We start from the raw sequence: 26,810 nt of genomic DNA on the forward strand, positions 1-26,810 counted from the left end.
GTTCTAAAATTTTCACTGATATAAGCAGCTCGTTAATTTAAATAGAAATATCGTGCAAATAGTCAAATAAGGCAAAAATAAGTCAGGCAATTTTTAATTTATACTTTGTATTATCATTGATGCTTCTACGTTCGGAAAATAGTAGTATATATAATGCCCCAGTCATCAATTACATGACTGCAAGATGCTAACATGCATCAATAGATAAAAATAAACAAATAATTAAAGTCAGTTTTGACTTCCATGGACATTTTACAAGTGTAGACATGAGAGTGCTGCATGTATTTTAACTGAGATTTCTCTGCATTTGATGCATAATGTAGAGTCAAAGGTAAGAACAGGGCAGTATTTGTGAGGCTCTCATTGATTAAATTTTAAAAAAAACTATTCCGTCACTAAAGAACAGGATCCCAGGTTAGGATGTTGTAACTGATAGAGTCTATTTTCAGACTCATGTTATCCAAGATATAAAGTCCAAGCCTGCTCAACTATTACATATATTTCTGCTGCTCATAGGGGCTACATCCTCAAATTGATTGTAGTTTTGTCCAAAGTCTTTGCTTGAATAACAAAGCTCTCATGAAATTATCCAGGAACAAAATATCTGTGGGAATTAGAAAGAGTTATTGTCTCGGGAGGAGTTGGCTGCGCCTAACGGCTGCGGCTCTCTGGCAGTCTGTTGTCTTTTTTTCTTTTTTTTTGTTTGTGTCGGTGTTGGGATGGTTTTTGTTTCTGTTTTTGGCTGTGTATGTGTGGTGGGGGTGTGTGGTGGGGGTGTGGGGTGGGGTGGGGGGGTGGGGCGGGGGGAAACCTTTATTTTATTAGGTCTCTTCCCCGGGGCGCGGCTCGGCTGCGGGCCTTAACATTGCCGGCGCAGCTCGGCTGCGGGACGTTTCAGTGCCCGGTGCGGCTCGGCTGCGGGCCTTAACATTGCCGGCGCAGCTCGGCTGCGGGACGTTTCAGTGCCCGGTGCGGCTCGGCTGCGGGCCTTAACATTGCCAGCGCAGCTCGGCCGCGGGACGTTTCAGTGCCCGGTGCGGCTCGGCCGCTGGACTTAACATCGCCCGGTGCGGCCGCGGGACGTTTCAGTGCCCGGTGCGGCTCGGCCGCGGGACGTTTCAGTGCCCGGTGCGGCTCGGCCGCTGGACTTAACATCGCCCGGTGTGGCCGCGGGATGTTTCAGTGCTCGGTATGGCCGCGGGACGTTTCAGTGCCCGGTGCGGCTCGGCCGCGGGACGTTTCAATGCCCGGTGCGGCTTGGCCGCTGGACTTAACATCGCCCGGTGTGGCCGCGGGACGTTTCAGTGCCCGGTGCGGCTTGGCCGCTGGACTTAACATCGTCAGCGCTGTTCGGCCGCGGGACGTTTCAGTGCCCGGTGCGGCTCGGCCGTTGGACTTAACATCGCCCGGTGTGGCCGCGGGACGTTTCGGTGCCCGGGGCGGCTCGGCCGGGGGGCCTTCCATCCCCTTGCGGGGGCTGTGTGTGTCGGTTGCCTCGGTAGGGGTCGAGCTGCCTGTCCGTGGGTGCGGGGGGAAGAGAGGGGAAGTTTTGTTGCCTCCATCACAGTGAGGGGGTGTTTGGAGTCACTGTGATGGATGTTTGTGTTGGGGTCGGGTGTCCTGTGTTCTTTTCTTTTTGCTGTATTTTGTGTGACTGCTGAAATTTCGCTCGGTGTTGTGCCGAGTGACAATAAAGTGTTGTTATGTTATGTTAATGCAAAATTATTATATTCAGTGTATTGCTCAGAAATGGCCAATGAATACAGGTAAATAAAGGAGGCTGAATTAGCAAATGCTCAATCAAAACTGCATGCACAAATTCAGTATTTTCAGTTGATGACTACGACATGAAACCGTGCAATAACATGGTGACAATTCTGTGCATTACAGTAAACAATTCTATGCCAAACTTTTCCATTATTTCTAATTTTCATCAGAATTCCAAATGTTATCTCCCAAATTCTTCATTGAATGCTTTGTTAACATTTCCTTTCGTCAGCTTAATTTTCACTGCTGCTCTTGACCTTAATTGGGAAACAAAAAGTCCAATTTCCTTTCTATATCCATTGATGTCATATCTTCATTTCATTCCCAGAACCAAGCACAACAACTGCCACTGCATCGACTACGTCCGCCACAACCAGCGAAACAACAGGTACTAGGATAATGCAGCACCAGGATTCACTGATCAGACTTTTAAATGATACATTACTTGCCAACACAAGTGACAAACAATAGACGATGCTTAATCATTCGATCAACAAATGTTCCTAAAAGCAGCCAAACCATTGATCAGTTCACAGTCACACGCTGTGTATTGTTGAACAATTCTATAGAAACAGCACAGTGCAGTCAGGGGAACGTTACAAGAGGAGAATAAGTCACATTAAAAAGAATAAGATGTAATTTTGTTACGTGTCTGTATAATACATAACATAAAGCCAAAGGCAACAGCAGACCAGTCATCTCTGTGAGGCACTCAAGAAGCACATTTTCAAAGCACCTATCCCATCACTAAACATGGATTAAACATCCAGTTCCCAGATTAGGTTGTCTTATTTGAAGACTCAACTAGTGGCATATTTCGTTTGCTTCACATTTTGACACTTTGATGTTAGTTAGAATAGCAGATGCTAATGTAATCAACCCAATAATTTAAATAGGAAATACCAAGCAAATAGTCAAGTAAGTCAACAAGAAAAGTCAAGCAATTATTCATTTATTATTTGTAAGATTTTGGATGCTCATTTATTTTGGAAAATAGCAGCAGATCCAATGAACCAGTTACCACTTACATGACTATATGTTGCTAATATGCATCATCAGATTTACAAAATCAAATTATCAAATTCAGCTTGGACTCCCAGGGATATTTTACACAATTTACAAGTTTATCCATGAGAGTGCTGCCATGTATATTAACTGACATATCTTTCCATATATGAAGCTTCAACAACTTTTGCAAGCGCAGCAGCGACCAGGTCCACAGAGCAAAGTACAACGATGACACCTTATACAACTGAATCAACATCAACAGTGCCAGGTACCATAAATTGCAACTCGTACTCTAAATGGGTCTAGGGAAAATTAGAAAAAATGATCAAACTTGTGTCAACAGTCCTTAGACCCATAGAGTATCCTATCCTATCTATTCCTATTTGATTTCATACAGCTGTATAAGATCAACGTTCAGCCTCCTTTTATCCAAGAAATAAAGTCCAACTCTATCAATTTTTTACAAATATTTGAGTTCTTGATTGTGGCTACATCCTCAAGCTTATTGTAGTTTTGTTCAAGATACTAGTCACCAGCGAAGGTAAAGCGAAACCAGCAAAATTCAAAATATCTATTCAAATTAGAAAGAGTGAATGTTTAGTGCAAAGAAATTATAGGCGGTGGAATGCTCAGAGTTGACCAATTAATTCAGGTAACTAATGAGTGTGAGTTCTAAAGGTAACAGCAAATACTCAATCAAAACTGCAGGCACAAACTCAATATTTTCGGATGATGACAACCACATGATACATTGTGTAATAGCTCGGTGACAAGTCCATGCATAACACAGAGAAAATAATTCCACATCAAAGTTTTTTGTGATTCTTGTGTATCATCAGAACTCCAAACTTTATCCACCCTTTTATTTGTTTGTTACTTTCATCCCCTTTAACATTTTATCTCATCAGTTCAACTTTCGCTGTTGGATTTTACATGATTAGTGAAACAAAGAGTCCAATTTCCTTTCAATATTCATTGATATCACATCTTCATTTCATTCTCAGAACCAAGCACAACTGCCACTGCATCGACTACATCTGCCAGTAGCAGCGAAACAACAGGTACTTGGATAATGCAGCAACAGGATTCACTGATCAAACTTAAAAATGATTCATTACTTACCTATACAAGTGCAAACAATCGATGATGCTTGATATTTACTTCAACCAATGTCCCTAAAAAATGTCAAACCATCGAACAGATTGCAGTTATTGGCTGAATATTATTAAATGATGCAAATGGAACAGTGCAGTGTGGTGAGGAGAATATTCCAAGCGGTAAATAAGTTGCAAAAAAGAAAAACATGCTGTTAGTTTGCTTTATTATGCCTGTTTGATGCATAATGTAGAGTCGAAGGTAAGAACAGGGCAGTATTTGTGAGCCTCTCATTGATTAAAATTTAAAAAACCTCTTCCGTCACTAAAGAACAGGATCCCAGGTTAGGTTGTTGTAACTGATAGTCTATTTTCAGCCTCATGTTATCCAAGAAGTAAAGTCCAAGCCTGCTCAACTATCTCAAATATTTCCTGTGTTCATAGGGGCTACATCCTCAAATTGATTGTAGTTTTGTCCAATGTCTTTGCCTTGAATAACAACAGTTTCATGAAATTATCCAAGAACAAAATATCCGTGGGAATTAGAAAGAGTTAATGTCAAGTGTAACAATATTATATGCAGTGTATTGTTTAGAAATGTCCAATGAATTCAGGTAACGAAAAGAGGCTGAATTCTAAATATATCAGCAAATGCTCAATCAAGACTGCTTGCACAAATTCAGTATTTTCAGTTGATGACTACGATATGAATCCGTGCAATAACATGGTGACAATTCTGTGCATAATGGTAAACAATTCTATGTCAAACTTTTTCAATATTTCTAATTTTCATCAGAATTCCAAATATTATCTCTCCAATTCTTCATTGAATACTTTTGTTAACATTTCCTTTTATCAGTTTAATTTTCGCTGCTGCACTTTACCTAAATTAGGAAACAAAAAGTCCAATTTCCTTTCAATATCCATTGATGTCACTTCTTCATTTCATTCCCAGAACCAAGCACAACAACTGCCACTGCATCGACTACGTCCGCCACTACCAGTGAAACAACAGGTACTAGGATAATGTAGCACCAGGATTCACTGATCAGACTTTAAAATGATACATTACTTCCAACACGTGACAAACAATAGATGATGCTTGATCATTCGATCAACCAATGTTCCTGAAAGCAGACAAACCACAGTTCACAGTCATACGCTGTGTATTATTGAACAATTCTGTAGAAACAGCACTATACAGTCAGGGGAATTTTACAAGAGGAGAATAAGTCACATTAAAAAGAATAAGATGTCGTTTTGTTTTGTGTCTGTATAGTACATAACATAAAGCCAAATGCAACAGCAGACCAGTCATCTCTGTGAGGGACTCAAGAAGCACATTTTCAAAGCAGCTATCCCATCACATTAAAAAGAATAATCATTGGCTATATTTAAGAGGGAGTTAGATGTGGCCCTTGTAGCTAAAGGGATCAGGGGTTATGGAGAGAAGGCAGATGCAGGATACGGAGTTGCATGATCAGTCATGATCATATTGAATGGCGGTGCAGGCTCGAAGGGCCGAATGGCCTACTCCTGCACCTATTTTCTATGTTTCCATGTTTCTATCACTGAACATGGATTAAACATCCAGATCCCAGATTAGGTTGTCATAATTGATGACTCAATTAGAGTGAGAACGGTGGCATTTTTTTTTTGCTTCGCATTTTGACACTTTGTTGTTAGTTAGAATAGCAGATGCTAATGTAATCAACCCAATAATTTAAATAGGAAATACCAAGCAAATAGTCAAGTAAGTCAATAAGAAAAGTCAAGCAATTATTCATTTATTATTTGTAAGATTTTGGATGCTCATTTGTTTTGGAAAATAACAGCAGATCCAATGAACCAGTTAACACTTAAGGGCCTGTCCCACTAAGGTGATTTTTTAGGCGACTTCCGGCGACTGTCAAAGTCGTAGCAAATCGCTGAAATTTTCTTTTACCCTACGACAATGACCACGACAATGCCGAGTCAGGTCGATACAAGTAACTTTTTTTGTGAAACTAGCACCTGGCTAAGAGATTACAGCGTCTTCGGAAACATCACAAAATTCACATGCTCACCAATGCTTCTCCGGCGTCCTAATTTTTGCTGAAATCACTGACAAGTCTGTAATTACTTGAGAGTTTTGAGATATAACATCTAGTCCAGGTTATTTGAAAACCAAGCTTCACGGTAACAAGGCATAAACTGGATGGATTTCCTGTTTACTGATAGCAATATATTAAGAAATTTAATTTTAAACATGGTTAAATGGATTTTTGTGCATGTGTGGGCATTCTATGAAAATGTATTGGAGATGCATATCTGGTTATTGGGTTGCATACATGTGTTGGGAGCTTACTTTAAAAGTAATCGCTAATGGCCTTAAACATCGAAAAATTCCCACGCTTACCTGACCGTCAAACTGTCGCCTCCAATCTACCTGTCAAATGTCCTGATGGCAAATAAATTGGTTAAACACAAGTATTTTATGGTATCTTCAAATGACTTTACTTAATTTAATATTACGTGCTTCTAAATGCATCTGCGACAACCTAGCAAACCTGGGAAGAGCGTACGACAGCCCCCGCAATAAGCAAAGATACCTGGCGACAAACCAGCTGTCGCCGAGAAATTCCAAGCCGGTTAATTTCTCAGCAACGCGCCGAGATCCACTACGTTTCTTTGAAGACTCCTCACGATCATGCCCACGACACCCCGGCATACTGTCGGCGACAGCCTAGTCGCCGGCAGTCGCCTAAAAATCGCCTATGGGACAGGCCCTTTAAATGAATGCATGTTGCAAATATGCATCATCAGATTTACAAAATTAAATTATCAAATTCAGCTTGGACTCCCAGAGATATTTTGCACAATTTACAAGTTTATCCATGAAAGTGCTGCCATGTATATTAACTGATATTTCTTTCCATAGGTGAAGCTTCGACAACGTTTGCAAGCGCAGCAGCGACCAGGTCCACAGAGCAAAGTACAACAATGACACCTTATACAACTGAATCAACATCAACAGTGCCAGGTACTGTAAATTGCAACTCGTACACTAAATGGGTCCACTAAATGCAGTTGTGCTCGGTTCTGAGAATGAAATGAAGAGGTGACATCAATGAATATTGAAAGGAAATTGGTCTCTTTGTTTCACAAATCATGTAAAATGCTGCAGCGAAAGTTGAACTGGTGAGATGAAATGTTAAAGGGGATGTAAGCAACCAATGAATAATTGGGTGGATAACATTTGGAGTTCTGATGAAACATAAGAATCACAAAAAACTTTGATGTGGAATTATTTTCTCTGTGTTATGCATGGACTTGTCACCGTGCCATCAACCAATGTTCCTGAAAGCAGACAAACCATTGATCAGTTCACAGTCATGCACAGAACAATTCTATAGAAGCAACACTGTGCAGTCTGGGGAATTTTACAAGGGGAGAATATGTCACATTAAAAATAAAAATATGTCTTTTTTTTGTTTAAAAACATACATAACTTATCACCAAAAGTGACAAACAGTAGATGATTCTTGATCAAACAATGTTCCTCAAAGAGGCCAAACCATCGGTTCATTCGGTAATAAAACTGTTCATGATTCTTAAGATTCATTAGAACTCCCAAAATTGCCCACCCAATTATTTGTTGAATTCATTGTTCACACATTTCTTGTCGTCAGTTTAATTTTCACTACCCCACATTACCTGCTTTATGAATCAAAAATAGTCACTGATCTGAACGGAATATGCGTGTACAAGTTCAATACTTTCAGTTGACGACTATTACATTCAAAATTGTTCAATACAATTGTGATAATTCCGTGCAAAACTGACAAAGGAATTTACATGCAAATATATTTCATGATTCCAAACAAACCCAAATGTTATCCACACAATTATTAATGTAATCCTTGGCTAACATTTCTTCACGTCAGTTTAATTTACACTGCTACACTTTACATGCTTTATGACACAATAAGTGTCCAATTTACCTTCCATTTCCATTGCAATATCTATTGATGTCACATCTTCATTTCATTCACAGAAACAAGCACAACTGCCACTGCATCGACTACATCCGCCACTAGCAGCGAAACAACAGGTACTTGGATAAGGCAACACCAGCATTCACTGATCAGACTTTAAAATGATACAATATTTACCAATACATGTGACAAATAATAGTTGATGCTTGATCAAGATATTAGCTAATCTTTCTCAAAGGGACCAATCTATCAGTCAGTTCGAAGTTATTTGCAGATAAATGTTGACCAATTCAAGAGAAACAACAGATCGTGGTCTGGAGAATATTGCAAGAGGAAAATAAGTAACTTGAAAAAGAAAAATATTTTGTCAGTTTACGTTCTTATGTATGTATAATTTCTAATATTATACAGAGTTGCAACTGGGATATAATATTGTGGCCTAACGCTTTGATGTCATTTCTAAAAACATTCATTAGTATAATCACCTCGTTAATTTAAATAGAAATATTGTGCAAATAGTCAAATAAGCCAAAAATAAGTCAGGCAATTTTTAATTTATATTTTGTATTATCATTGATGCTTCCATGTTCGGAAAATAGTAGCATATATAATGCCCCAGTAATCAATTACATGACTGCAACATGCTAACATGCATCAATAGATAAAAAGAAACAAATAATTAAAGTCAGTTTCGACTTCCATGGACATTTTACAAGTGTGGACATGAGAGTGCTGCATGTATTTTAACTGAGATTTATCTGCATATTTGATTCCCCCACTATAAACATTCTGTACATTCACCCTAGCTATTCCCATTTGATTGTATTACACCTCCACAAGATAAACCTTCAGCCTCCTTTCGTCCAAGACATAAAATCCAAGACTGGACTTTTGCATATACAATATTTTAGTTATTTATACTGCCCACATTCTAACTTTTGGCCTTGAATAACAACAGCAAAATGAAACAAACCAAGTTCAAAATATACATGGGTATTAGAAAGATTTAATGTCCAGTGTAAATAAATTATAGGCAGCGGATTGATTAAAAAAATGGCTAATTAATTCTGGTAACTAATTGTTTGCAGAATTTATAATCTAACCGCAAATGCTCAATCGAAATAGCATGTAATAATCCCATATTTTCAGTTGAAGTATACGACATGAAACTTTGTGCAATAACATGTTGACAGTTCGGTGCACAACACAGTGATAACAATTCTGCCTTATGAAATAAAAGGTGTCCAATTTCCTTGAAATATCCATTGATGTCTCATCTTCATTTCATCCACAGAACCAAGCACAACAACTGCCACTACATCGACAACTAGCAGCGAAACAACAGGTACCAGATAATGCAGCACCAGCATTCACTGATCAGACTTTAAAAACATACATTACTTATCACCAAAAGTGACAAACAGTAGATGATGCTTGATCAAACAATGTTCCTCAAAGAGGCCAAACCATCGATTCATTCGGTACCGAAACTGTTCATGATTCTTAAGATTTATTAGAACTCCAAAAATTACCCACCCTATTTTTTGTTGAATTCATTGTTGGCACATTTCTTGTCGTCAGTTTAATTTTCGCTACACCACTTTACCTGCTTTATGAATAAAAAATAGTCCAATATTCTTTCAATATCCATTGAAGTCACATTTTCATTTCATTCTCAGAACCAAACACAACAACTGCCACTGCATCGACTACATCTGCCACCAGCAGTGAAACAATAGGTACTAGGATAATGCAGCACCAACATTCACTGATCGGAACGGAATATGCGTGCACAATTTCAATATTTTCAGTTGACGACTACTACATTAAAAATTGTTCAATACAAAGGGCAGGATGGAAATTGGAGGTGAAGTATATGAAGTCAGTGAGTTCTGCATGGGTGCAAGAGGTAGCACCGATGCAGTCGTCGATGTAGCGGAGTTAGAGTTCAGGGATGGGGCCAGTGTACGTCTGGAACAGGGATTGTTCGACGTACCCGACAAAGAGGCAGGCGTAGCTAGGGCCCATGCGATTGCCCATAGCTACGCCTCTGGTTTGGAGGAAGTGGGAGGAGTCAAAGGAGAAGTTGTTGAGGGTAAGAACCAGCTCTGCTAGGCGGAGGAGAATGTTGGTCGATGGGGATTGGCTGGTTCTACGGTCGAGGAAGAAACAGAGGGCTTCGAGACCATCCTTGTGGGGGATGGAAGTCTAGAGTGACTGGACGTCCATGGTGAAGATGAGGGAGTGGAGACCTGGGAACCGGAAGTTATCCAGGAGATGGAGAGCGTTTGAGGTGTCTTGGATGTAGGTGGGGAGGGATTTAACCAGGGGGGATAGAATGGAGTCGAGGTAGGTAGAGATAAGTTCGGTGGGGCATGAGCAGGCAGAGACAATGGGTCTGCCAGGACAGTTGTGTTTGTGGATTTTGGGTAGGAGGTAGAATCGGGCCGTGCGGGGCTGGGGAACTATGAGATTGGAGGCATTGGAGTGTAGATCACCGGAGATGGTGAGGTCAGTGATGGTGCTGCTGATAAAGGTCTGGTGTTTATCGGTGGGGTCATGGTCCAGGGATAGGTAGGAAGAGGTGTCTGATAATTGTCGTCTGGCCTCGGTCCGGTAGAGGTCAGCACGCCAGACTACCACAGCCCCTCCCTTGTCAGCGGGTTTAATGATTAAGTCCGGGTTGTTGCGGAGTGAGTGGAGGGCTGCACATTCAGGAGGGGAGAGGTTGGATTTAGTCAGGGGAGTGGAGAATTTGAGGCGGCTGATGTCACGCCGGCAGTTTGAGATAAAAAGTTCTAGTGAGGGTAGTTGTGTCGCACCAGGATTCACTGATCAGACTTTAAAATGATACATTACTTCCAACACGTGACAAACAATAGATGATGCTTGATCATTCGATCAACCAATGTTCCTGAAAGCAGACAAACCATTGATCAGTTCACAGTCATACGCTGTGTATTATTGAACAATTCTGCAGAAACAGCACTATACAGTCAGGGGAATTTTACAAGAGGAGAATAAGTCACGTTAAAAAGAATAAGATGTCATTTTGTTTTGTGTCTGTATAATACATAACATAAAGCCAAATGCAACAGCAGACCAGTCATCTCTGTGAGGGACTCAAGAAGCACATTTTCAAAGCACCTATCCCATCACTGAACATGGATTAAACATCCAGATCCCAGATTAGGTTGTCATAATTGATAACTCAATTAGAGTGATAACGATGGCATTTTTTTTTGGTTCGCATTTTGACACTTTGTTGTTAGTTAGAATAGCAGATGCTAATGTAATCAACCCAATAATTTAAATAGGAAATACCAAGCAAATAGTCAAGCAATTATTCATTTATTATTTGTAAGATTTTGGATGCTCATTTGTTTTGGAAAATAGCAGCAGATCCAATGAACCAGTTAACACTTAAGGGCCTGTCCCACTAAGGTGATTTTTTAGGCGACTTTCGGCGACTGTCAAAGTCGTAGCAAATCGCTGAAATTTTCTTTTACCCTATAACAATGACCACGACAATGCCGAGTCAGGTCGATACAAGTAACTTTTTTTGTGAAACTAGCACCTGGCTAAGAGATTACAGCGTCTTCGGAAACATCACAACAATCACACGCTCACCAATGCTTCTCCGGCGTCCTAATTTTTGCTGAAATCACTGACAAGTCTGTAATTACTTGAGAGTTTTGAAATATAACATCTAGTCCAGGTTATTTGAAAAGCAAGCTTCACGGTAACAAGGCATAAACTGGATGGATTTCCTGTTTACTGATAGCAATACATTAAGAAATTTAATTTTAAACATGGTTAAATGGATTTTTGTGCGTGTGTGGGCATTCTATGAAAATGTATTGGAGATGCATATCTGGTTTCTGGGTTGCATACATGTGTTGGGAGCCTACTTTAAAAGTAATCGCTGATGGCCTTAAACATCGAAAAATTCCCACGCTTGCCTGACCGTCAAACTGTCGCCTCCAATCTACCTGTCAAATGTCCTGATGGTAAATAAATTGGTTAAACACAAGTATTTTATGGTATCTTCAAATGACTTTACTTAATTTAATATTACGTGCTTCTAAATGCATCTGCGACAACCTAGCAAACCTGGGAAGAGCGTACGACAGCACCCGCAATAAGCAAAGATACCTGGCGACAAACCAGCTGTCGCCGAGAAATTCCAAGCCGGTTAATTTCTCAGCAACGCGCCGAGATCCACTACGATTCTTTGAAGACTCCTCACGATCATGCCCGCGACACCCCGGCATACTGTCGGCGACAGCCTGGTCGCCGGCAGTCGCCTAAAAATCGCCTGTGGGAAAGGCCCTTTCCATGACTGCATGTTGCAAATATGCATCATTAGATTTACAAAATTAAATGATCAAATTCAGCTTGGACTCCCAGGGATATTTTGCACAATTTACAAGTTTATCCATGAAAGTGCTGCCATGTATATTAACTGATATTTCTTTCCATAGGTGAAGCTTCGACAACGTTTGCAAGCGCATCAGCGACCAGGTCCACAGAGCAAAGTACAACAATGACACCTTATACAACTGAATCAACATCAACAGTGCCAGGTACCGTAAATTGCAACTCGTACACTAAATGGGTCCACTAAATGCAGTTGTGCTCGGTTCTGAGAATGAAATGAAGAGGTGACATCAATGAATATTGAAAGGAAATTGGTCTCTTTGTTTCACAAATCATGTAAAATGCCGCAGCGAAAGTTGAACTGGTGAGATGAAATGTTAAAGGGGATATAAACAACCAATGAATAATTGGGTGGATAACATTTGATGTTCTGATGAAACATAAGAATCACAAAAAACTTTGATGTGGAATTATTTTCTCTGTGTTATGCATGGACTTGTCACCGTGCCATCAACCAATGTTCCTGAAAGCAGACAAACCATTGATCATTTCACAGTCATACACTGTGTATTATTGAACAATTCTATAGAAGCAACACTGTGCAGTCTGGGGAATTTTCCAAGAGGAGAATATGTCACATTAAAAATAAAAATATGGGTTTTTTTTGTTTCAAAACATACATTACTTATCACCAAAAGTGACAAACAGTAGATGATTCTTGATCAAACAATGTTTCTCAAAGAGGCCAAACCATCGGTTAATTCGGTAACAAAACTGTTCATGATTCTTAAGATTCATTAGAACTCCCATTCATTGGTATAATCACCTCGTTAATTTAAATAGAAATATCGTGCAAATAGTCAAATAAGCCAAAAATAAGTCAGGCAATTTTTAATTTATACTTTGTATTATCATTGATGCTTCTAAGTTCGGAAAATAGTAGTATATATAATGCCCCAGTCATCAATTACATGACTGCAAGATGCTAACATGCATCAATAGATAAAAATAAACAAATAATTAAAGTCAGTTTTGACTTCCATGGACAATTTACAAGTGTAGACATGAGAGTGCTGCATGTATTTTAACTGAGATTTCTCTGCATATTTGATTCCCCCACTATAAACATTCTGTACATTCACCCTATGTATTCACATTTGATTTTATTCCACCTCCACAAAATAAACCTTCAGTCTCCTTCCGTCCAAGAAATAAAATCCAAGACTGTACTTTTAAATATACAATATTTTAGTTATTTATACTGCCCACATTCTACCTTCTGGCCTTGAATACCAACAGCAAAATGAAACAAACCAAGTTTAATATATCTATGGATATTAGAAAGATTTAATAGCATGTAAAAATCCAATATTTTCAGTTGATGTATACGACATGAAGCTTCGTGCAATAACATGTTGACAGTTCGGTGCCCAACACAGTGATAACAATTCTGCCTTATGAAATAAAAGGTGTCCAATTTCCTTGAAATATCCATGATGTCTCATCTTCATTTCATCCACAGAACCAAGCACAACAACTGCCACTACATCGACTACTAGCAGCGAAACAACAGGTACTAGATAATGCAGCACCAGCATTCACTGATCGGACTTTAAAAACATACATTACTTAACACCAAAAGTGACAAACAGTAGATGATTCTTGATCAAAAAATGTTCCTCAAAGAGGCCAAACCATCGGTTCATTCGGTAACAAAACTGTTCATGATTCTTAAGATTCATTAGAACTCTCAAAGTTACCCACCCAATTATTTGTTGAATTCATTGTTCACACATTTCTTGTCGTCAGTTTAATTTTCACTACCCCACTTTACCTGCTTTATGAATCAAAAAGAGTCAAATTTTCTTTCAATATCCATTGTCACATCTTCATTTCATTCTCAGAACCAAGCACAACAACTGCCACTGCATCGACTACATCTGATACCAGCAGCGAAACAACAGGTACGAGGATAATGCAGCACCAACATTCACTGATCTGAACGGAATATGCGTGTACAATTTCAATATTTTCAGTTGACGACCACTACATTAAAAATTGTTTAATACAATTGTGATAATTCCGTGCAAAGCTGACAATGGAATTTAATGCAAAAATATTTCATGATTCCAAACAACTCCAAATGTTATCCACACAATTATTAATGTAATCCTTGGCTAACATTTCTTCTCATCAGTTTAATTTACACTGCTACACTTTACATGCTTTATGACACAATAAGTGTCCAATTTACCTTCCATTTCCATTGCAATATCCATTGCTGTCACATCTTCATTTCATTCACAGAACCAAGCACAACTGCCACAGCATCGACTACGTCCGCCACTAGCAGCGAAACAACAGGTACTAGGATAATGCAGCACCAGCATTCACTGATCAGACTTTAAATGACAATAGACAATAGACAATAGGTGCAGGAGGAGGCCATTCGGCCCTTCGAGCCAGCACCGCCATTCAATGTGATCATGGCTGATCATTCTCAATCAGTACCCCGTTCCTGCCTTCTCCCCATACCCCCTGACTCCGCAATCCTTAAGAGCTCTATCCAGCTCTCTCTTGAATGCATTCAGAGAATTGGCCTCTACTGCCTTCCGAGGCAGAGAATTCCACAGATTCAGAACTCTCTGACTGAAAAAGTTTTTCCTCATCTCAGTTCTAAGTGGCCTATCCCTTATTCTTAAACTGTGGCCCCTTGTTCTGGACTCCCCCAACATTGGGAACATGTTTCCTGCCTCTAACGTGTCCAACCCCTTAATAATCTTATACGTTTCGATAAGATCTCCTCTCATCCTTCTAAATTCCAGTGTATACTAGCCTAGTCGCTCCAGTCTTTCAACATATGAAAGTCCCGCCATTCCGGGAATTAATCTAGTAAACCTACGCTGCACGCCCTCAATAGCAAGAATATAATATGATACAATATTTACCAACACATGTGACAAACAACATTTGATTCATGATGAAGTCATTAGCCAATCTTTCTCAAAGAGACCAATCGATCAGTCAGTTCGAAGTTATTTGCTGAGAATTGTTGAACAATTCTAGAGAAACAACAGAATGTGGTCAGGACAATATTGCAAGAGAAAAAGAAGTCACTTGAAAAAGAAAAATATTTTGTCAGTTTACTTTCTTATGTATGTATAATTTCTAATATTATACAGAGTTGCAACTGGGATATAATATTGTGGCCTAACGCTTTGATGTCATTTCTAAAAACATTCATTAGTATAATCACCTCGTTAATTTAAATAGAAATATCGTGCAAATAGTCAAATAAGCCAAAAATAAGTCAGGCAATTTTGTATTATATTTTGTATTATTAAAAAATGGCCAATTAATTCTGGTAACTAATTGTTGCAGAATTTTAAATCTAACAGCAAATGCTCAATCAAAATAGCATGTAAAAATCCAATATTTTCAGTTGAAGTATACGACATGAAACTTTGTGCCATAACATGATGACAGTTTGGTGCACAACACAGTGATAACAATTCTGCCTTATGAAATAAAAGGTGTCCAATTTCCATGAAATTTCCACTGAGGCCTCATCTTCATTTCATCCACAGAAACAAGCACAACAACTGCCAATACAATTGTGATAATTCTGTGCAAAAATGACAAAGGAATTTACATGCAAATAAATTTCATGATTCCAAAGAAACCCAAATGTTATCCACACAATTATTAATGTAATCCTTGGCTAACATTTCTTCACGTCAGTTTAATTTACACTGCTATACTTTACATGCTTTATGACACGATAAGTGTCCAATTTACCTTCCATTTCCATTACAATATCCATTGATGTCACACCTTAATTTCATTCACAGAAACAAGCACAACTGCCACTGCATCGGCTACATCCGCCACTAGCAGCGAAACAACAGGTACTAGGATAATGTAGCACCAGCATTCACTGATCAGACATTAAAATGATACAATATTTACCAACACATGTGACAAACAACGGTTGATGCTTGATCAAGTCATTAGCCAATCTTTCTCAAAGAGTCCAATCTATCAGTCACTTCGAAGTTATTTGCTGAGAATTGTTGAACAATTCTAGAGAAACAACAGTGTGGTCAGGAGAATATTGCAAGAGAAAAATAAGTAACTTGAAAAAGAAAAATATTTTGTCAGTTTACGTTCTTATGTATGTATAATTTCTAATATTATACAGAGTTGCAACTGGGATGTAATATTGTGGCCTAACACTTTGCTGTAATTATGAAATAAAAGGTGTCCAATTTCCTTGAAATATCCATTGATGTATCATCTTCATTCCATCCACAGAACCAAGTACAGCAACTGCCACTACATCGACTACTAGCAGCGAAACAACAGGTACCAGATAATGCAGCACCAGCATTCACTGATCAGACTTTAAAAACATACATTACTTATCACCAAAAGTGACAAACAGTAGATGATTCTTAATCAAACAATGTTCCTCAAAGAGGCCAAACCATCGGTTCATTCGGTACCAAAACTGTTCACTATTCTTAAGATTCATTAGATCTCCCAAAATTACCCACCCAATTATTTGTTGAATTCATTGTTCACACATTTCTTGTCGTCAGTTTAATTTTCACTACCCCACTTTACCCGCTTTATGAATCAAAAATAGTCAAATTTTCTTTCAATATCCATTGATGTCACATCTTCATTTCATTCTCAGAACCTAGCACAACAACTGCCACTGCATCGACTACATCTGCCACCAGCAGCGAAACAACAGGTACGAGGATAATGCAGCACCAGCATTCACTGATCTGAACGGAATATGCGTGTACAAGTTCAATACTTTCAGTTGACGACTACTACATTAAAAATTGTTCAATACAAATGTGATAATTCCGTGCAAAACTGACAAAGGAATTTACATGCAAAAATATTTCATGATTACAAACAACTCTAAATGTTATCCACACAATTATTAATGTAATCCTTGGCTAACATTTCTTCTCGTCAGTTTCATTTACACTGCTACACTTTACATGCTTTATGACACAATAAGTGTTTAATTTACCTTCCATTTCCATTGCAACATCTATTGATGTCACATCTTCATTTCATTCTCAGAACCAAGCACAACTGCCACTGCATCGACTACGTCCGCCACTAGCAGCGAAACAACAGGTACTAGGATAATTCAGCACCAGCATTCACTGATCAGACTTTAAAATGATACACATGTTACAAACAACAGTTGATGCTTGATCAAGATATTAGGTAATCTTTCTCAAAGGGACCAATCTATCAGTCAGTTTGAAGTAATTTGCTGAGAATTGTTGACCAATTCAAGAGAAACAACAGGAGAAAATTGCAAGAGAAAAATAAATCATTTGAAAAAGAAAAATATTTTGTCAGTTTACGGTCTTATGTATGTATAATTTCTAATATTATACAGAGCATTTAAAAATCCAATATTTTCAGTTGAAGTATACGACATGAAATTTGTGAAATAACATGATGCAGTTCAGTGCACAACACAGTGATAACACAGGGCTGACTTAAGGAGGCGGTGAAACCGCTCCATGGGCCCACGGGCCTCCTTCCACCGCCGATATCCATGCGGGCAAACGCGGCCCCCTCCTCACTGCGGCGAACGGGAGCCCCATCAGCACTTATGGGGTCCGCAAGCTCGCCCTTAACTACGGCCATAGCTGGTTTTCGAGGGGGTTTGTCATTGCCGACGTTTCCCAGCCGCTGCTGGGCGCTGACTTCCTGCGAGCGCATTCAATGCTCGTGGATGTCAGGTGGCAGCGCCTGGTGCACTCCAGCACGGTGAGGCTGGTCCCTCAACGTTGGACCCCGGTCGTCCGTTGATGCAACTTACACGCTAAACCTGGCGGATTTCAGGGACATTCTTGAACCCCACTTCCGCTCCTCCGCTCCCAAGCACGGGGTGCAGCATCATATCCCCACCACCGGGCGGCCCGTGCATGCCCAAGCGCGGCGTCTCACTCCAGACAAGCTCCTTCTAGCTCGGGAGGAGTTCCGCCGGATGGAGTCAATAAGCATCGTGCGCCCCTCCGATAGCCCGTGGGCGTCACCACTCCACTTGGTCCCCAAGGTGGGCGGGGCTGGTGCCCACATGGGGACTACCGTCGCTTGAATGTTGCGACCATCGCCGACAGGTAACCGGTCCCGCATATCCAGGGCTTTAATGCCCACCTGGCCGGAGCATCGGTGTTCTCCAAGGTGGATCTTGTGCGCGGGTATAATCAAATCACGGTCCACCCCGACGACATCCCCAAGATTGCCATCATTACACCGTTTGGCCTGTTCGAGTTTTTACGGATGCCGTTCGGGTTGAAGAACGCCGCACAGGCCTTCCAATGGCTTATGGACTGTGTGTGCCGTGGCCTGGACTTTGTTTTCATATACTTGGACGACGTACTCGTGGCTAGCCGCTCGAGGCAGGAGCACTGCACCCACCTCTGCCAGCTGTGCCAGCGCCTCAGTGAGTACGGGTTGTCCGTCAACATGTCCAAGTGCCGTTTTGGGGTGACGGCCATCGATTTCCTCGGCCATCGGGTGACCCCACAAGGGGTGGTACCTCTTCCGGACAGGGTCAACGCTTTCCGCCGGTTCCCCCGACCGACCACTGTCAAGGGCCTGCAGGAATTCGCCGGGATGATTTCCTTCTATCACCGCTTCCTTCCGGCGGTAGTCGGAGCTATGCGCCCACTCTTCCATCTCATGGCTGGTCGTCGCAAGGAGGTCGAGTGGGACGACGAAGCAGGAGCGGCGTTTCAGCATGCTAAGGAGGCCCTGGCCAGGGCCACGATGCTCGTCCATCCCAGGGAGGATGCCACCACTGCCCTGACCATGGACGCATCTGAGGTGGCGGTCGGTGCGGTGCTGGAGCAGCTCATTGACGGGTGCTGGTGGCCACTCACTTTCTTTAGCAGGCACCTCAGCGGAGCCCAACGGCGTTACAGAGCCTTCGACCGTGAGCTCCTAGCCCTCTACCTCGCCGTACGCCACTTTCGGTACTTCTTGGAGGGGAGGCACTTCACCGCATTTATGGACCACAAGCCACTCACCTTGGCGTTTGCCAAGGTTTCGGATCCATGGTCTGCTCGGCAACAGAGGCAGTTGGCGTACATGTCTGAGTACACCACCTCAATCTGTTTAGTGGAGGGCAAGAACAACAGGGTAGCCGACGCCTTGACTAGATCCGCGGTCCACGCCGTTCTACAAATGGCCGGGGGTATTGACTATTCCGCCCTAGCAGCCGCACTGCTGGGAGACGAGGAGATGGCCAACTATCGCACGGCCGTGTCGGGCCTGCAGCTAGAGGACATTGTCTGTGGCCCAGGGGACGCAACGCTGTTGTGTGACACCTCTACTGGCCTGCCGCGGCCCATCGTCCCCGTCGCCTGGCGGCGCAGGGTTTTCGAGGTGCTCCACGGGCTTTCTCATCCTTCCATTCGGGCGACGGTGGCCCTCGTAACCTCCCGCTTCATGTGGCATGGGCTACGTAAGCAGGACGCACACTGGGCACGCACCTGCATCCCGTGCCAGACCGCCAAGATCCAGCGACACGTGCGTGCGCCTCTGCAGGAGTTTGGTGTCCCTAGACAGCGGTTCGACCACATTCATGAGGACATCGTGGGGCCGCTGCCGTCGTCCCGGGGCATGACCCACCTCTTCACCGTGGTCGATCGCTTCACGAAGTGGCCGGAGGCCATTCCACTGGCGGACACCTCGACAGCCACCTGTGTTCGGGCCTTGGCGGCGCACTGGATCGCCCGGTTCGGGGTGCCACTGGACATTACATCGGACCAGGGGCCGCAGTTTACTTCGGAACTGTGGTCGGCTATGGCACGCCTCTTGGGAGTCCGCCTACACCACACTACGGCGTACCATCCACAGGGGAACGGTTTGGTGGAACGTTTTCACAGCCAGCTGAAGACTGCCCTGAAGGCTCGGCTCACTGACCCAGATTGGGTGGACACCCTGCCGCAGAGTTGGTGTATGGGGCCCCTTTGACGGTTCCCGGGGAGTTCATTCCATCGGAGCAGGGTTAGGTGGAGCAGCATTTGGACACCCTGCAACGTCTTCGGCAGATGGTGGGCAGGCTGGCGCCGGTGCCTACGTCTCGTCATGGGACCTTCCATCTGCACGTCCCTCCTGCTCTGGAGGACTGCCAGTTTGTTTTTCTGCGCAGGGACGCTCATCGGACACCTCTCCAGCGGCCGTACGAGGGCCCCTTCCGGGTCCTGCAACACGGCTCGTCCACATTTGTTCTGGACATGGGGGCCGCAGTGAGACTGTTTCATTTGCACGGCTGAAGCCGGCACAGGTGGACGTTGATCAGCCGGTGCCGGTTGCGCAGCCCCGCCCGTGCGGTCGCCCTCCATCCACGTTACCCCCGCCAGTGTCTGCTACGTCCCCTCCACCTGTCGGTCAGTCGCCGGTCCCTGCGCCGGGCGCGGTGCGCACCCAGGCTGGTCGCCTCGTGCGCCCTCCTGTCCGCTTCATACCTCCAGATCTTGGGGGGGGGGGCTGTGGCGGTCCCTGGGTATCAGGCCACTCCTAGGGTCAGCCCCCTCGGCACTTGATGGAGAGGCTTAAGGGGTTAAGACTCAGGCCATTAGGGGGAGTGGTTTATCCCTCGGTGGACTTCGTTGTGAGTGGAGGCTCACAACCAAATAAAGAACTTTCTAAACCTGCCTGGCGTCCAGCCTTTTTCTGGCCTCCGCCAGGCCATTACATTGTACAGTTTCTAACATTATACAGAGTTGCAAATGGGATATAATATTGTAGCCTAACACTTTGATGTCAGTTCTAAAAACATTCACTGGTATAATCACCTCATTAATTTAAATAGAAATATCGTGCAAATAGTCAAATAAGCCAACAAAAGTCAGGCAATTTTTAATTTATACTTTGTATTATAATTGATGCTTCTATGTTTGGAAAATAGTAGTATATATAATACCCCAGTCATCAATTACATGACTGCAAGATGCTAAGATGCTGCACATTCACCCTATCTATTCCCATTTGATTTTATTACACCTCCACAAGATAAACCTTCAGCCTCCTTTCAACCAAGAAATAAAATCCAAGACTGGACTTTTGCATATACAATATTTTAGTTATTTATACTGCCCACATTCTACCTTCCGGCCTTGAATAACAACAGCAAAATGAAGCAAACCAAGTTCAAAATTGCTATGGGTATTAGAAAGATTTAACGTCTAGTGTAAATAAATTATAGGCAGAAGATTGATTAAGAAATGGCCAATTAATTCAGGTAACTAATTGTTACAGAATTTTAAATTTAACAGCAAATGCTCAATCAATGCGCAAGTGGAAGCGGAAGTGGCGGCGCCTAACGGCTGCGGCTCGCTAGCAGTCTGTTCGTCTTTTTTCCTTTTTTTTGTTGTGTGTCGGTGTTGGGATGGTTGGTTTTTTTTTTTGGTTGTGTATGTGTGGGGGGTGGTGGTGTGGGTGGGGGGGTGGTGGTGTGGGTGGGGGAAACCTTTCTTTTTTAGGTCTCTTCCTCAATGCACGGGGTGCGGCTCGGCCGCGGGGCCTTCCATCGCCCGGCGCGGCTCGTCCGCGGGACTTTTCATCGCTGGTGCGGCTCGGCCGCTGGACGTAACATCGCCCGGTGCGGCTCGGCCGCTGGACTTAACAGTGCCCGGTGCGGCTCGTCCGCGGGGCCTTCCATCGCCCGGCGCGGCTCGTCCGCGGGACTTTTCATCGCTGGTGCGGCTCGGCCGCGGGACTTTTCATCGCTGGTGCGGCTCGGCCGCTGGACGTAACATCGCCCGGTGCGGCTCGGCCGCTGGACTTAACAGTGCCCGGTGCGGCTCGTCCGTGGGGCCTAACATCGCCCGGCGCGGCTCGGCCGCGGGACTTTTCATCGCTGGTGCGGCTCGGCCGCTGGACTTAACATCGCCCGGTACGGCTCGGCCACTGGACTTAACCTCGCCCGGTGCGGCTCGGCCGCGGGGCCTTCCATCGCCCGGTGCGGCTCGGCCGCGGGACCTAACATCGCCCGGCGCGGCTCGGTCGCGGGACTTAGCTGCGCACGGCTCGGCCGCGGGACGTTTCAGCGCCCGGTGTGACTCGGCCGCGGGGACTTCCATCCCCTTGCGGGGACTGTGCGGGTCGGTCGGGGACGAGCTGTCTGTCCGTGGGCGTGGGGAAGAGAGTGGAAGTTTTGTTGCCTCCATCACAGTGAGGGGGTGTTTGGAGTCACTGTGATGGACGTTTGTGTTGGGGTCATGTGTCTTGTGTTCTTTTTTTTTGTATGTGACTGCTATGTAGTTTCGTTCGGTACCTTGGTACCGAATGACAAATAAAGCTCTGTTGACTGTTGACTGTTGACTGATAACAGTTTGGTGCACAACACAGTGATAACAATTTATGAAATAATGAAATAAAGGGTGTCCAATTTCCTTGAAATATCCATTGATGTCTCATCTTCATTTCATCCACAGAACCAAGTACAACAACTACCACTACATCGACTACTAGCAGCGAAACAACAGGTACCAGATAATGCAGCACCAGCATTCACTGATCAGACATTAAAAACATACATTAGTTACCACCAAAAGTGACAAAGAATAGATGTTTGATCAAACAATGTTCCTCAAAGAGGCCAAACCATCGGTTTATTCGGTACCAAAACTGTTCATGATTCTTAAGATTCATTAGAACTCCAAAAATTACTCACCCAATTATTTGTTGAATTCACTGTTCACAGTTCTTGTCATCAGTTTAATTTTCACTACCCCACTTTACCTGCTTTATGAATCAAAAATAGTCCCATTTTCTTTCAATATCCATTAATGTCACATCTTCATTTCATTCTCAGAACCAAGTACAACAACTGCCACTACATCGACTACTAGCAGCGAAACAACAGGTACCAGATAACATTTCTTCTTGTCAGTTTAATTTACATTGCTACACTTTACATGCTTTATGACACAATAAGTGTCCAATTTACCTTCCATTTCCATTGCAATATCTATTGATGTCACATCTTCATTTCATTCTCAGAACCAAGCACAACTGCCACTGCATCGACTACGTCCGCCACTAGCAGCGAAACAACAGGTACTAGGATAATGCAGCACCAGCATTCACTGATTAGACATTAAAATGATACAATATTTACCAACACATGTGACAAACAACAGTTGATGCTTGATCAAGTCATTAGCTAATCTTTCTCAAAGTGACCAATCTATCAGTCAGTTCGAAGTTATTTGCTGAGAATTGTTGAACAATTCTAGATAAACAACAGAGTGTGGTCAGAAGAATATTGCAAGAGAAAAATAAGTCACTTGAAAAAGAAAAATATTTTGTCAGTTTACTTTCTTCTGTATGTAAAATTTCTAATATTATACAGAGTTGCAACTGGGATATAATATTGTGGCTGAACACTTTGATGTCAGTTCAAAAAACATTCACTCGTATAATCACCTCGTTAATTTAAATAGAAATATCGTGCGTCTATGTTCGGAAAATAGTATTATAGATAATGCCCCAGTGATCAATTACCTGCTGCAAGTTGCTAACTTGCATCATTAGATCTAAAAAACAAATAATAAAAGTCAGCTTGGACTTCCAGGGACATTTTACAAGTGTAGACATGAGAGTGCTGCATGTATTTTAACTGAGATTAGTTGCAGCCTATTTCCATTGTGGATGAAACAATTACTCTCTGAGACTAAGGAAGCTGGTCAAGACAAGTCTTATTGTTATTTCTAAATTTTCTTGTGCAGATTTTGAGTTCAAGTTGTAATTTATGGTACCTGTCTCTGTTGATGTTGATTCAGTTGTATAAGGTGTCATTGGACTTTGCTCTGTGGACTTGCTTGCTGCTGTGCTTGCAGAAGTTGCCGAAGCTTCACATATGCAGAGAAATGCCAGTTAAATTACATGGCAGCACTCTCATGGCTACACTTGTAGTTGTGTAAAATGTCTCTGGAAGTCCAAGCAGACTTTAATTATCTGATATTTTATCTGATGATGCCTTTTAGCAACATGCTGTCATGTAAGTGAGAACTTGGACATTGGATCTGCTGCTATTTTCCAAACAAAGAAGCATCTGTGATATTACAAATGATAAATTAATAATTGCCTGATTTTTATTATTTGTTTATTTGAATATTTGCATGCTGTTCCGACAAAGTATTGGGGTGATTATAATAACTTTTATAACTGACATCAAAGTGTTAGGCAACAATATTATACCAGACTTAAGACTCTATTCCCATCATCAATGGCTTTTGTTTTAAGCCTTTGGCTTTATATTATATCCTTTGGCTTTATATTATTTATTATGCAAATATATGAAGGCAAACTTTCATGTGACTTATTTTCCTCATGTAATAGTCTCCTGACTAAACTCTGCAGTTTCTATAGAATTGTTCAATAATACGCAGCAAATAACTTGAATGACTGATGGTTTGGCCTCTTTGAGGAAGATTGGTTATTATATTGATCAGGCATAATTTATTGTTTTGTTACTTGTGTTGGTAAATATTGTGTCGTAAGTCTGATCAGAGAATCCTGGTGCTGCATTGTCCTAGTACCTGTTGTTTCCCTGCTGGTGGCAGATGTAGTCGATGCAGTGGCAGTTGTTCTGCTTGGTTCTAAGAATGAAATGAAGATGTGACATCAATGGATATTGAAAGTGAATTGGACTATTTTTGGAAATAGTCTCTATGCTCAATTTGTCCATGCCACACATGATAAGGCATCAAAGCTGCCTCCATTTCCCAGCGGTGATTATATATCGCTCTAAGCCTTTCCTGTCCAAATGTCTTTCAGTTTATCATTGTCTTTCAGTTTATCAACTACTTCTTCGGGATGTCTGCTACATATCCATTCCTATCACCTTCTGTGAAAAACATCACTTCAAGTTTCTGTTATAATTTTTCCCATCTTTCTATGAGACTCCAGTTCTTGACTCCTTCACCCTGGGATAAAACTGTTCATTCATCCAATCTATTCGCATATGATTTTATAAACCTCTGTAAGATCAACCTTCAGTTTCCTTTTATCCAAGAAATAAAGTCCAAGCCTGCCCATCTTTTGTGTATATTTCAGATCTTTACACTGCCCACATCCAAGGTTCTGGCCTTGATTGATAACAGTAAAATGATAACTTCTGACAATTGATGACTACTACTGGCAATGCCATGCATAACACTTTGAAAACAATTCCATGCCATCATTTTTCATGATTCCTAAGTTCCAACAACAACTCCAGATGTTATCCATCGAATTATTCATTGAATACATTTTCTTCTCATTAGATTAATTTTCACTGCAGTACTTTCCATGCTTTATGCAAAATATCCATTGATGTCACAACTTCATTTCATTCTCAGAACCAAGCACAACAACTGCAACTGCATCGATTACGTCCGCCACTAGCAGCGAAATAATAGGTACTAGGATAATGCAGCACCATCATTCACTGATCAGACTTTAAAAAGATACAATATTTACCAACATAAGTGAAAAACAATAGATGATGCTTGATCTTTATATCATCCATTGTATCGCATAAAGGCCAAACGATCATTTAACAGTTATTTGCTGAGTCTTATTAAACAATTCTCTAGAAACAGCAGTGTGGTGAGGAGAATATTTTGTGGAAAATAAGTTGCATTTAAAAAAAGCATGCTATTAGTTTGCTTTCTTATGTCGGTATGATGGAAAATGTAAAGTCGGAGGTAACAACAGGGTGGTTTTCTGTGAGACACTCAACGACTCCTTTGTCAAAACGCCTCTCCCAATACTAAATATTTTGCACAATTTACAAGTGTAGCCATGAGAGTGCTGCCTTGTATTTTAACTGACATTTCTCTGCATCTGTGAAGCTTCGACAACTTCTGCAAGAGCAGCAGCGACCAGGTCCACAGACCAAAGTACAACAATGACGCCTTATACAACTGAATCAACATCAACAGAGACAGGTACCATAAATTACAACTCCTACTTCAAATCTGTGCAAGGGAAAATTATAAATAATTATAAAACTTGTCTTTCAACCTATCTTGGACTCAGAGAGTAATTGTGTCATACAGAATGGAAATAAGCTCTATGTCCCAATTTGTCCATGCCACGCATGATCAGCCATTGATGCTAGTACTCTTTTCCCACGGCGGTTCCATATCACTCTAAACCTTTCCAATCCATGCACCTGCGCAAATGTCTTTTCAACATTATTACTGCTCCTGCCTTCTACTTCATCTGGATAATTGTAGGTTAATTGGCTGGGTAAATGTAAAAATTGTCCCTAGTGGGTGTAGGATAGTGTTAATGTACGGGGATCGCTGGGCGGCACGGACTTGGAGGGCCGAAAAGGCCTGTTTCCGGCTGTATATATATGATATGATATGATATGATACCCAGAACCCTATTTAAAAATGTTATTTGTTGCACGTGCATCAACAATTTCATATAGATCCGTGCTTCGTATCACATTTTTTGACAAAGTTGCCCTTCAGGTTCATATTATTTCCCATCTCATCTTACAACTATGCCCTCTAGTTCTAAATGCCCCCATTCT

General features: G+C 42.0%; 1 protein-coding gene across 1 annotated transcript in view; it reads left to right on the forward strand.

Annotated features, from left to right (window-relative positions):
* Positions 1–3,003: 3,003 nt before the first annotated feature.
* LOC144589758 (uncharacterized) overlaps positions 3,004–26,810 on the forward strand; it is a 59,490-nt gene continuing 35,683 nt past the window's right edge. Inside the window, exons 1-3 of the mRNA XM_078394856.1 lie at positions 3,004–3,043; positions 6,790–6,891; positions 12,331–12,432. Coding sequence (XP_078250982.1) covers positions 3,004–3,043; positions 6,790–6,891; positions 12,331–12,432 — 244 coding nt within the window. The remainder of the gene's footprint in view (positions 3,044–6,789; positions 6,892–12,330; positions 12,433–26,810) is intronic.

This window comes from Rhinoraja longicauda, unplaced genomic scaffold (genome assembly GCF_053455715.1).
Source record: "Rhinoraja longicauda isolate Sanriku21f unplaced genomic scaffold, sRhiLon1.1 Scf000073, whole genome shotgun sequence".
NCBI classification, from domain to species: Eukaryota; Metazoa; Chordata; class Chondrichthyes; order Rajiformes; family Arhynchobatidae; genus Rhinoraja; species Rhinoraja longicauda.